The sequence below is a fragment of the Engystomops pustulosus genome, chromosome 2, assembly GCF_040894005.1.
Source record: "Engystomops pustulosus chromosome 2, aEngPut4.maternal, whole genome shotgun sequence".
In the NCBI taxonomy this organism is placed as follows: Eukaryota; Metazoa; Chordata; class Amphibia; order Anura; family Leptodactylidae; genus Engystomops; species Engystomops pustulosus.
The window spans coordinates 226,720,032-226,733,262 of NC_092412.1; the positions used below are offsets into that span (position 1 = coordinate 226,720,032).

The 13,231-nt window shown below is 42.1% G+C and overlaps 1 protein-coding gene across 3 annotated transcripts in view; it reads left to right on the forward strand.

Annotated features, from left to right (window-relative positions):
• Nucleotides 1-13,231, forward strand: part of ABR (ABR activator of RhoGEF and GTPase) — a 217,757-nt gene that overhangs the window by 58,861 nt on the left and 145,665 nt on the right. Inside the window, exon 1 of one of the 3 annotated variants that reach the window (XM_072138372.1) lies at nt 6,223-6,375. The exons of the other annotated variants lie outside the window; for them this stretch is intronic. Within the exon in view, the coding sequence (XP_071994473.1) occupies nt 6,354-6,375 (22 nt within the window). The 5' untranslated portion in view covers nt 6,223-6,353. Of the gene's footprint in view, nt 1-6,222; nt 6,376-13,231 lie in introns of those variants that run through there. 3 annotated transcript variants of the gene reach the window in all.

Consider the following 13,231-nt stretch of genomic DNA (forward strand, 5'->3'; position numbering starts at 1 on the left):
AACATGGTCCTTTTTTAATGTAAATTCTTATGACATGCAGGTATAGAGCAGGAAAACTGTCGCTCATAAACATAAGGCATACAACAACAACATTACCATCGTCCATTTTACTGTAAATGTTACCATACTGTACCTTAAATTTTTATTTTATTAAATATTCCATGCCATGTACTCAGAAGCGGGAAAAAAATTCCAAATGCAATGAAAATGGTGAAAAAACGCATTTGCGCCGTTTTCTTGTGGGCTTGGATATTACGTCTTTCACTGAGCGCCCCAAATGACATGTCTACTTTATTCTTTGGGTCGGTACGTTTAAGGGGATACCAAATTTGTATAGGTTTTATAATGTTTTCATACATTTACAAAAATGAAAACCTCCTGTACAAAATGTTTTTTTTTGATTTTGCCAACTTCTGGCGCTAATAACTTTTTTATACTTTGTTGTACGGAGCTGTGGGTGGTGTCATTTTTTTGCGAAATTTGATAATATTTTCAATGATATCATTTTTAGGACTGTACGACCTTTTGATCACTTTTTATAGATTTTTTTTAATATTTTTCAAAATGGCAAAAAAAGTGCCATTTTCGACTTTGGGCGCTATTTTCCGTTACGGGGTTAAACGCATTGAAAAACTGTTATCATATTTTGATCGGGCATTTTCGGATGCGTCGATACCTGATGTGTTTATGATTTTTACTGTTTATTTATATTTATGTCCGTTCTAGGGAAAGGGTTTTTGAAGGTGATTTGAAATTTTAGGGTTTTTTATTATAATTTTTTTTTTTAACTTTTTTTAAATTTTTATTTATACTATTTTTCAGACTCCCCAGGGTACTTTAACCCTAGGTTGTCTGATCGATCCTTCCATATACTGCCATACTACAGTATGGCAGTATATGGGGATATTACTCCTCATTCATTACAATGTGCTGTTAGCACATTGTAATGAAAGGGTTAAAACGAAATAGCCTCGGGTCTTCGGAAGACCCGAGGCTACCATGGAGACTGATCGCCGCCCCCGATGACGTCACTGGGAGCGGCGATCCCAGGTAAGATGGCGGCGCCCATGCACCGCTATCTTTTTGAGGCTGCCGACAGCTTTGCCGGCAGCCCACGCTGTGAAAACACCCGCGATCGGTGCTAGCAATATGCAGCAAAGACATACCGGCTATGGAGAGGGCTCAGCCCGTGAGCCCTCTCCATGCAGCGCGACCCGACCGCCGCCGTGAATACACGGCGGGCGGGATTACCGGCGTATAAGACGACCCCTGAGAAGACAGAAGATTTTTCTGTCTTCAAAAGTCGTCTTATACGCCGGAATATACGGTACTTGCATAAACCATATCAAATATTTGCTGAAAGTGGACAACCCCTTTAACACAATGTTTTTTTTTGTTTTAAATCTTTTCCAATGTAACATTTTCCGTGCTGAACTACAGAAGAAATTTTGGCCTGTATTCAGTTTTGTCATGACAACAAGAACATTATTAAAATTCTTTTGCATATACAAGTGATCTAATAATATTTCTGTAAAATTTCCTGAGGACGACCATTTACGATGATACAGTTCAGCCACATCACAAATATGGAAATGCACATTGATCCTGGACAGCGAGGATGATTGGCACTAAAGGAGCTTTGGTCTGAAATAGAGGACACGTGGTTATGTGAGTGAAACTCTGCAAAATCATGTGGCTAGAATATATTTCTGTTAATAAGCTCATACTCTGTTTCTGTATGGAAAACCGAGTAACTGAAGATACAATCTGACACAAAACAAGACCATCCATCTTACATAGGTATCGATGTTAAAAGGGGTCTTCCAATTTTAGAAAATAAATGTTATTTTTGTGTAATGAAAAGTTATACAGTTTTCCAATATACTTTCTTTATCAATTCCCCACAGATTTCTAGATCTCTGCTTGCTGTCATTCTATAGGAAGCTTCTACATTTACTTCCAGTGGACAGAAATCTGACCATGGTCACACAGGTGCACGGCTCGTTATATCACATGGCTCTGATTACTCTGTGATATAACGAGTTGTGCACCTGTGTGACCATGGTCAGGTTTCTGTCCACTGGAAGTAAACAATGAAGATTTCTATAGAATGGGAGCAAGCAGAGATTGGTTTGGCTATATGTGGAGCCACATAGAATAAGTAAATTAATTGTAAAAAAAAATGCAATTTGAATGAATAGATAGGCAGGTAACTGCACCATTACAGCTAATCTTCAGCAAAACCACATGCAAAAAGTTTCTGCATAGCTTTCACACAGACTGCGATGCTTGTTTTATAATTAGTGATAGATATGGTTATAATATAAATAAAGCGCCAGTAAGGCTCTATATTCAATAGTTACACTACTACTACTTTTGCCAGTATATATAACATATGGTGGTTATCCACTCTTTTATATAAGTTGCCCATGTACCTTTGCTGCCTTGTGGATAATCCCTGAATGTTCATCAAGTGATTCAGCGGTCCGGCTACTTATGTTTGTGCTATGGGCTAACTCTGTGCTTCTTTGTTTACATCTCTGAGCTCTGCTGATCAGCAGGAGCTGCAGAGTTATGACTCGTCCTGCTCCGTCCCCCTCCGTCCCCCTCCACTCATCCTGTCAGTGAAATGGACTGTGAGAAGAAACACCCTGAAGGAGACACAATAAGGGTCACCTAGAAAGAGAAGGTAGCTATGTGTACATGCAGAGGGCAGCATGATGAGAACAGGGAAAGGCTAAGGCTCTCAAAGGAGGCCAAGGTACCGGAATATACACTCACCGGCCACTTTATTAGGTACACCTGTCCAACTGCTTGTTAACACTTAATTTCTAATCAGCCAATCACATGGCGGCAACTCAGTGCATTTAGGCATGTAGACATGGTCAAGACAATCTCCTGCAGTTCAAACCGAGCATCAGTATGGGGAAGAAAGGTGATTTGATGCCTTTGAACGTGGCATGGTTGCTGGTGCCAGAAGGGCTGGTCTGAGTATTTCAGAAACTGCTGATCTACTGGGATTTTCACGCACAACCATCTCTAGGGTTTACAGAGAATGGTCCGAAAAAGAAAAAACATCCAGTGAGCGTCAGTTCTATGGGCGGAAATGCCTTGTTGATGCCAGAGGTCAGAGGAGAATGGGCAGACTGGTTCGAGCTGATAGAAAGGCAACAGTGACTCAAATCGCCACCCGTTACAACCAAGGTAGGCAGAAGAGCATCTCTGAACGCACAGTACGTCCAACTCCTTTCAGCTAAGCCACTCCTTTCAGCTAAGAACAGGAAACTGAGGCTACAATTTGCACAAGCTCATCGAAATTGGACAGTAGAAGATTGGAAAAACGTTGCCTGGTCTGAAGAGTCTCGATTTCTGCTGCGACATTCAGATGGTAGGGTCAGAATTTGGCGTCAACAACATGAAAGCATGGATCCATCCTGCCTTGTATCAACGGTTCAGGCTGGTGGTGGTGGTGTCATGGTTTGGGGAATATTTTCTTGGCACTCTTTGGGCCCCTTGGTACCAATTGAGCATCGTTGCAATGCCACAGCCTACCTGAGTATTGTTGCTGACCATGTCCATCCCTTTATGACCACAATGTACCCAACATCTGATGGCTACTTTCAGCAGGATAATGCGCCATATCATAAAGCTGGAATCATCTCAGACTGGTTTCTTGAACATGACAATGAGGTCACTATACTCACATGGCCTCCACTGTCACCAGATCTCAATCCAATAGAGCATCTTTGGGATGTGGTGGAACGGGAGATTCGCATCATGGATGTGCAGCCGACAAATCTGCGGCAACTGTGTGATGCCATCATGTCAATATGGACCAAAATCTCTGAGGAATGCTTCCAGCATCTTGTTGAATCTATGCCACGAAGAATTGAGGCAGTTCTGAAGGCAAAAGGGGGTCCAACCCGTTACTAGCATGGTGTACCTAATAAAGTGGCCGGTGAGTGTATACATGCAGAGACCTGTCTAATGGAAGAGATTTATTGAAAAGTGGCCAACTGCCTGTATGCACCCTATGGTTTATCCATAAAGTATTATTAGTTTCTTTACATTCTCTTTAATAAAGTTATTTTGACCACTTTGTGGCACATTATAGTGATGTGACAATAAAACCGCCGGATGGGGTCAATGTCCAATTCTAAAGCACATGGTGTAGTTTTACAATACAGGTCAATACCATTAGCAAGGAGAAGCCTTCCCCAGAGAGAGCAGGTCACAAGCGATACAAGAGATCCTGATGGAGCATCCCCTGATATCACCACCACCGGTGCCATGGTTATGTGGGTCAGCATATTGCATGTGGGCCTTGCTGACTAATAATAGTGTGACGCTTATCATGTCTAGACTGATTGTGGAACAAGCTCCTACTAACTGGATGTCACATACGGACGGTTTGGCAGAAAAGGTCACATTAATCACAGCCACCAAATACAAGACCTCATTATAGATCTCTTTATAATTGTATATAAAGCAGTGGTGCCTGAGAGCTGATATCTCTATCTACCCTAGACACGACCGATAAGACTTCTGTCCCTGAGCTCACCCACATTACAGAATGCTACATAAAGAGGACCTGTTTCAGCAAGACATCACTGTCCGAGCCTGGTCTTTAAAAAAGATTGATTGGATTTTGTCCGAGCCATTCATAGATAATTGGGTACAAAACGACATGTACATTGATTTCTGGAGTTTTGACCCTTGATGTAGTTTCAGGAGTCAAATTGAATGTGATTTGCACTGGTTAATCCCTCTTGATGCCCATGCATGGATCTGGATTCATTACAATAAAATTTAGTACTGTATTCCTACGGAGGCTGTGTACTATGAAAAATAATCTTACTTGAGTAGCAAAAAATGCAGATCTGTTCCTTTTGCTGAATATTCACTGCAGATTTTACCTTATTTTCTGCATTTTCTTGCTTGGTTTGCAAGAGAAGATGTACAGTGTTGGTTGGCAGAGGATGGCACCATGGGCCATCCATCCAATCACACAGAACAGATGTACATCTTTTCACGCCTGGTTCACAAAAAGGACATGGTCACGAGTGGCGTTTTACGCACGTGTTTCAAAACGCATTGCAAAGGCTGAAGAGAGATTTGCCTAATTTAACGGCTGTTAACATTTGCGTTTATACAACGTATTAGTTGACGCGATATTAATCCATCCATTAACAGTTGCATTTTGTGAATGCGATAGTTAACATTTGTTTAATAAGGCAAATTCCTCTTCAGTTGTTACAATGCGCTTGAAATGCATGCATTACACGCCACATGTGACTGCAGCCTAAGGGTGATGCCACATATGGCGTTTTTGGTCCGTTTTTAAGCATGCATTTTCAGTCCGTTTAAAAACCCCTGACCGGTTTTGTCTGTTTTCCCCAATTATTTTAATAGATAAACAGGTTGTAAGCAGCCAAACGCATGGTAAACGGTCAAAACCGGATGCATTTTCAAAAATTGATGCGTTTTTAAACAGACTGAAAACACATGCTTAAAAACTGACCAAAAATGCCATGTGTGGCATCACCCTAAGGGTAGATGCACACAACAGTGAAAATTGGCCGGTAAGTACAATACTTTTTAACGGATCGTTGTACACCGCCATTATTTTAATGCTCAATGCACCGGATACTTTAGAAAGTTGTGCATGTCCTAACGGACACTATTTTTAGTTTATTAGGATCCGTGAAATTGGGCCCTTAAAAATTGTCGTGGGAAAGGGGGATTCAGAGATGTGAATTGATCCTAACTGCTGTGTGTGATTTATCTACAGTAGTGACTTGTGTGTGATCTTTTAGCTTGTTTTTGCTGTCTCGCTTACAGCTGATCCGCTACTGACAGTCATCCCTGTAAGGACCTCGGATAGCTCCAAGAACTCTCCCTGCCATGTGGTCCTATAGAGTAAAGCCTGATGATACAGGATAGTTGGGATGCGGCCAGCTCTCTAGACAGAGAAGCAGCGTCAGCTGGAGGGAGAGTAAAACCAGGCAGTACAATTCAGTCTCTGCCGTATCGTTAAGTGGAATCCGATAGTGCTGCTCCCATATCCATCATGTACTATTCCATAAGCCTTTTCCATCCTCCCTGAGGTCCCCGCCCCTGCACACTCTACCAGGCATCCCCTAGAGAGCCCCCTGTGCCGGTAATTGACCGGCTTCTGGCCCGAGCACCCCCCTCCTCTCCTCACACCCAGGCTCATCTCTCAGACGAGCAGATATACTATCAGGGACGGTTCTCCAGCTCTTTCTTTCCCCGCTCTTATCCATGGATCAGCGGGAGCTGCAGTGAATGGATTGTACTGGGGGAGTTTGCCGCTGCCTTACATTGCACTATTAATGGAGTGGCTGCAGGAGCAGGGTGAGTGCGGACCCTGCATGACGCCATTGGCTTCATTCAGATATTTTCTAGGGGCCACTATATCCAGGGAATCTTTGCTTGCATTTCCTAAATATCTTTGCTTTGATATTGGAAGAAGTCTCTTTGTGTAAACTGAGGTGACACTTCCTCCAGGTCCTGATCAATCTTTGTTTAGTCAGAGGATTAAATTGGAATTGATGGAGCGGAACCTTCAGCCTCCATAGGAGTCGTTTGTTGTAATGGCTAAACGTTACATGCTCGGAGTGCTCTAGTTATGTCTATCCAGGTTGATTCCTGTAGGAGAACGGCGTCCTCCCCCTCCTTCCCCATGGATACTAAACAGTGCATGGATCTCCATTCGCAGCGTTGTATGGTGGTGATGTGATGGCTACAGGCCCTCCATTGCTTATTGCCTTTTATAAGGCTTTTAGATGAGTATTTATACTACACAATTCCGGGGATTTAGAAGATGATTGTTGAGTGGATTATCATATTTAGAATTATAAAAATGTAAGGTGTATATATTGCCTCTGCAAAGTCCGCAGCCAATGAATGAGGAAAGCAAATCCGCAGCAGAAATCAAAACCCATTGCATGACATGGATTTCAACCATCGCAATTTATAGTGTAAAACCTTCAACCTTTACACGGGAAATCTGAAACAAAAATCAGTGGAAAACCTACAGTGAATTTACCTCTAATAGAAGAACATGACCAATAAATGTGTGTGTAGATTTATTATATATTGGATTGTTATCTATAATCTCCAATTGCCTGTATACATATCAGTGTTTGTATCGCGCCTTGTGGTCCCGGGAGGGTTTGCTGCAATGTAAGGCTCATTCTGTTATGTAATGTTATCAGATGTTGTTCTAGTCTTTGCCTCGTGGTGATAATTTTTTTGGCATGTCTATGACAGCTTGTTGTTGTTTGACAGCAGAGAAAGGGTTGGATTTCCATACAGCATCTCCATAGGGGCTGGTGTTATGGAGTGTGTTGAGTGCCCCTCTCTGGTCATCATCTGTAATGACTGTTCTGCAATGTGTCAGTAGACTAAGCATCATGCAATGTTTACAGCAGTTTAGTCTTAGATTTTTCATCCTTTAAAGATCCTTCGGTTAGCGTCTTATGTTTATCTTGGATTATTGTAAAATGACAAGGATTCCAGATTATATACATCTCAGAAGGTTATACTGAGACTCCCATTCATTATTGGATTGCAGTTCTTGTGTACTTTTATCTGTTGGACCCATCAACCCCCAGTAAATAGACATTAGTAGGTTATATTCTCCTGCTTGTCAGGGGTCCAGGGTGGGTTCAAGCTTGGGTCCTCCAAAGGATCCTCTGCTGCTCTGGTGGGCCAGTTCGACAATTCTCCCATTAATTCTCCATTGGCTTAGCAGGGAGGTTTCCATATTTGGTTCGTTTCTCCATTTATTTCTTTAATAAACATCCCAAGCAAACTGATAAGAAAAAGATACATGGAACGTCTGATATGTACATGCACACAATGGATCATGCCACAGGTATCCCAGTGCCAAAATACACCTCCAACGGATTTCAGCGAGAGGCTCTGCTTCCAATTTCAGCAAAGCCCTGTTCACACGTTGGGTTTTGCATATGTTTCGAATGCATTTTTAAACGCATCCAAGACGCAAATTGGTGGGGCTTGGTGCAAATGCAGCATGCTTTTTCACTTAAATGCATGTGTTATGGATAATCGCCATATGTTTTGTATTATTGACATGCAAAACATGTGTTGCACACTCCAAAACGTGTGCGTTTTAGTGGAAACGTATATGCTTTGGGGCCAAGCCTCTCCCACATGCATTTTGGATGTGCTTAAAAACGCATCTGAAACTTATCCAGCATGCGAAAGCGCCTTAAAGCCTGACAAAATTATGACTTCAATAATTTTGGTATTGCTGTGTTTGCCTCCTTAGGTAATGTTCACTCATGCTCATTCCAAAACACATGCGTTTCAGTAAATGCGCATATGCATTTTGGTGAGGCCCGTCCTATTGTTTTATTGTAGTCAAAACCAATTAAAAAACGCATGTGAACTTGACTCAAAGGGGGTCAGTTATTTATACATAGGACTTAATTATTCCTCCCGAGTTCAGGATTCGCTGAGTTTCTAAGAGATTCTGACCTCTTTGTTAATACGGCTCATCACTAGGGTGCTGGAATGACATTATACAGTATCTCAACCGATATGGCTGCTCCACTTTTATGGTGCAGGCTATTGTAAATTGGGAAAGCCAGAATGTCCACTGAACCCTGCCCCTGTGACACCCACCGCTTAACTAAGTGCTTTAAGTTATGCTGAAGGGGGACAAAGTCCAAATTTCCTGGAGTTAAGATATGTTCATGTCATCTAAGCCCAAAAACAGATTAGAAGGCATCATGAATGCCCTCCAAGATTTTTGGAGGCAAATTGTAGGGTTTAACTTGTCTGTGTTTCCGCTGTGCATTTTGAGACTCAATCCAAAGGCTCCAAACGTAATCACATGCTGTGGAAACATTGTGCAGTGTTGGAGGCTTTTGGGTTGTGACTCAAAATGCACCGTGTGAACATTCCCGAAATGATTTCCTTTATAATGAGAAGCTGACACCAATAAGTAACAATACGGAGAATGGTGAAATCCAGTTGTCAATTTATTTCTTGCTTTTCCGGGAACCTCTATAGTGGAAAAGTTATTGAGCATATCCTGTCACGTGTATATAGACCACAGGCAGCCACAAAATTGTCTGTGGAGAAGGAATTTAGGACTTTCCCACAAATACTTCTTTAGCACATGAAATACTGACTCAGCATGTCCGTTCTATGCAGAGATTAGAGGTTCGGTCCTTTAAGTCCCAAAAACCACCAGGAGTGAACTTCACCGACCAAACTCGCTTAAGAGGAATCTACAGAGGAAACATCTGCTGCTGATTTTCTGTTGTTGGAAATCTATATCGGATTTTGTTGAATACCTAAAAAAGCTAGAAATGATGGAATTCGGAGAGTAATTGCAGCAGGTGTTGCTCCGCTTTCATTCTTTACAAAGCGGTGGCGAAATTTGCAGCACGTTTGACATTATTAAGTGGCAAAACACGTGCTGCTTGTTCCCGAATGCAAGCAATTTGGTCCAAACACATCTGCAACCGGGTCGGAGCTCCTCACCTTCTGTGGTTGAATAATATTTCTAAATGCGATTCAAACTCAGCCCGTGATCAGGACCTTTCATAGCAAGAAAGGCCTTATTCAGTGCAGTTGTCTGTCTATCCATAGAGACGAACGGAGCAGCTGGCGCATGTGCGACTGGCTGCTCCATTCTTCTCGAGTGCAACAGGGGTACAACAGATCCTCATTGTGATTTGTGGGGGATCCATCACGGAGCAGGTTGGGCCCTAACTTGCTATGGCCGGACAACCCCTTTAAGCAATTTTAGGTCACAGTATGCTCTTGGCTGCATGGATCGAATCTCTCTCTTCCCACCATCCAGGGAGCACTGGCTTCATAAATGGTGACTATTTTTGGCAGGGACACTGACACGGAAGCAGTAGGGGATTCCACCTCCTCACCTCTTCCTAATCGCTGCTGCCTGAAAAGAAGTCATTATTCAGAGAATTTCTGCAGAACAATTCCATGTAAAAGAATACAACTAATTCCTGGATTAACCTCTGGTGCGCTGATGTTTGGAGTCATATGTTATGGCCGGGGCCTGTGACCTTGCATAAGTTATATCACGAGGTAGAAACTGGAGTGTGCGATGTGTCATCTTGGAGTAAGAGAGTGACTCTCTATGACATGGGATTAAGTTATTGAACCGGAGTCACGTAGTCGTTAACTGTTTTGTATCTGGAACGATAGTATGCGGCCTTGTGCGATGTTGTATACAGAGAAGCGCGTCTGTGACATATCCCATGATGCTCTCTTATTTCATCTAAAGGGTTAACCCAGTATCTCGCCTGCAGAAGTTCTTTTGAAAATAATTATAGTCCTCCCACGGCTTATCACGCAAACACAAAATCCCATTCTGCTCATCTCTCCCTCTGCTTCGTCTTTAACCTCTCCATTTCTAGACTCCTTTAGGCTAGAGGCACACGTGCGGTTTATGAGCCAAAGCCTGGGGTGGATTCAACCCCACTCAGTTACTGGATTTGGCTGTAAAAATCTGCATCAGGCTTTGTTCACATATGCACTTGGAGCCTCTGTTGCTGATTCTATCAAAAATTTTAGACAAGCGAGACATTCGGTATAGTAAAATGATGGGATATCGGGTCCAAAACCTGGGGAAGGGTCTGCAGATGGTCTTATGTATTGGCCCTTGAGATCTGTGTAATCATGCCTCTGTGTGTGTGTTGTTAGTAGCAGCAGGACTGTGAAGAATACATTTATATTCCAGGATTGTAGCTGGACTTGGAATGCTCTGATACACTTAGATCTCTTCATTTAACCCAGCACAGCCCCTACCCACAACTTTGGGTAAGAGCAATATCTGGCTTCTGTTTGAATATAAAAGCATGGGGAATATAAGAATCTGGAATATAAAAGCCTTTTACATAGTCCTGCTACTACTAACACACAAAGTTATTCTCCAGGGACAAAACCTAACACTATCTGCAGATTTTTATGGTCAAAACTGCTATTAAACTCATTTTAATTGACTACCTGCAATCAAAATTAGAATGAGTTTGAATTTATTTGTGGCAAATTTGTTAAGTGTCAAAGTAATATTAGACAATGTTATTCTGCTCAAGAATCATCATCCAGCATCAGAAGCTTTGATAATTCTGGTCTAGTATCAGACTGTCTTGTATAACTTCATCTCATTTGTTTTGCTGTTGTATAATTTTTGCCACACTGTTTTTACACCGTGCAGCCCCGCCCTCTTTACAGAGGCCACACCCTTTTGTCATACTAGCCATGAGTGTGTCTAAAAACTGCCTTAATCTTTTGATAAATGTGGAACACGAAGTCAAAAATAGAAAAAATAGATCTTCTCCACTGTGAAGCCTCGGCTTTGATCATCTGCCTTGATTGCCTTAATTATAAAAAGTCTGGGCGCAATTTCTTCACCCTTGAATCTTTCTTATTTTGGAGCCTTCTCTCTGTCCTGTAGAAGTAGATGGAGTGGTGTCACACGTGTGCTCCACCTCCACTGCATTCACATGGGACCTCCGCTTTTGTGATTGCTTGGTGCCCCCAGTAGATGGACCACCAATGATCAGACTCTTATCCCCTATTTACATATAGGGTAGAGGATAAGTGTAATTTACTTTAACGTGTACGGGGTCGCCCTAATATTCCTCTATGAGCCAATGACTTGGAGATGTATTTGGGGGTCTCTGTAGGGATCTCCTCTTATCTTGATAGCAATGGATTTCTGATGTCTGAGCACAAACCTTGTCAGAGTTGAAGTAAACCCTATCCAGAATCCCTTAAGGTGATCCCACACATGGGGTTTTTGGTCAGTTTTTCCCAATTATCTTAATAAATAAACGGGTTGTAAGCAGCCAAATGCATGGTAAACAGCCAAAAACGGACTGAAAACGGATGTTTAAAAGCGGACCAAAAAACGCCATGTGGGACATCACCCTTAGGTTCACTGTTGCTTTGTGCCTAGTGGATCGGCTATTTTGCTGATGGCTACAACGATGGTCTCCAGTATTTACTGAGTATTGTGCACTCGCTGGGTAAAAGCTATTGATCGCCGTGCACTCTTTTCCCTGACGTTACATCCACCTCCTGCTTTTACTGTACATTAATTATGTAAATGAGACTAATCCATTCTGGAAAAGCGGAGGTGTATGAGGATTGTCTCGCTGGAGGCGGCGGTGACATTTATGGGTTTGGAAATCATAGAGCTCATCTCCTGAAGAAGAACTGATAGCGGGGGATCCCCGGAAACACTACAGCAACACAACCTGCCTGTCCGGAATAGTCCCAGGTTCCAGGACACCCTATTATTTCACAAACCTAAGGGAAAATTACACATACGTAATACTCCAGTAAGTAGTGTGTTGGAGAGCTTATTACTTATGCCATAGTAGATGACAGGAACGTGGCTGCCATATTGGATGACAGCAACATGGCCGCCATATTGGATAACAGGAACATGGCCGCCACATTGGATGAAGAGCATTTTTTCTGTAACAGGAAGGTGGGATAAAAAATTTATAGCAATCAGATTTCCAATATTTGTTCCGTTTTGGAAGTTGAAGGGGTTTTCCCATTTCAGCAAATTAATGTTCTTGTTTTTATGATAAAAAGTCCTACAATCTTCCAATATACGTTCTGTATCAACTCCTCTCAGCTTTCCAGATCTCTGCTTGCTGTCATTATATAGAAAGCTTTTATATTTACTTCCAGTGGACAGAACTCTGACCATGGTCACACAGGTGCACTGCTCGTTATATACTTGGTAATGTGATGTCACACAGGTGCACGACTGGTTAGTATCACACAGAGTATAAGGGTACATTCACACAGCTGTATGCCCGCCGGGCTCTGGAAAGGAGGAGGTGACCCCTCCGCCCTCCATGGAAAATAGCGCCACACGGGGAAAGATAGAGCCATGAAAGTCAGGACAGGTAATATACTATACATCAGCACAAATGCTGACTACTTTTCCCCAATTATTTTCTTTCTAAATATACATTAAGTCTTACATTTTGGAGGTGTTTTTCCCTTAGTAATGTTGTTTTTTTTGTTTTAATAGTATATCCCTGGATAATTTTGATGTCATCGAATATATAAGTTTTGTAAAGAGGAACCTCATCTCTCCTATAAGCATTTTAGTGTGAAAATAATATTTCTGGAGCGGCTATTAAACCCCCTGTAATTGCACATCAAAAGTAAACAGAGGTGT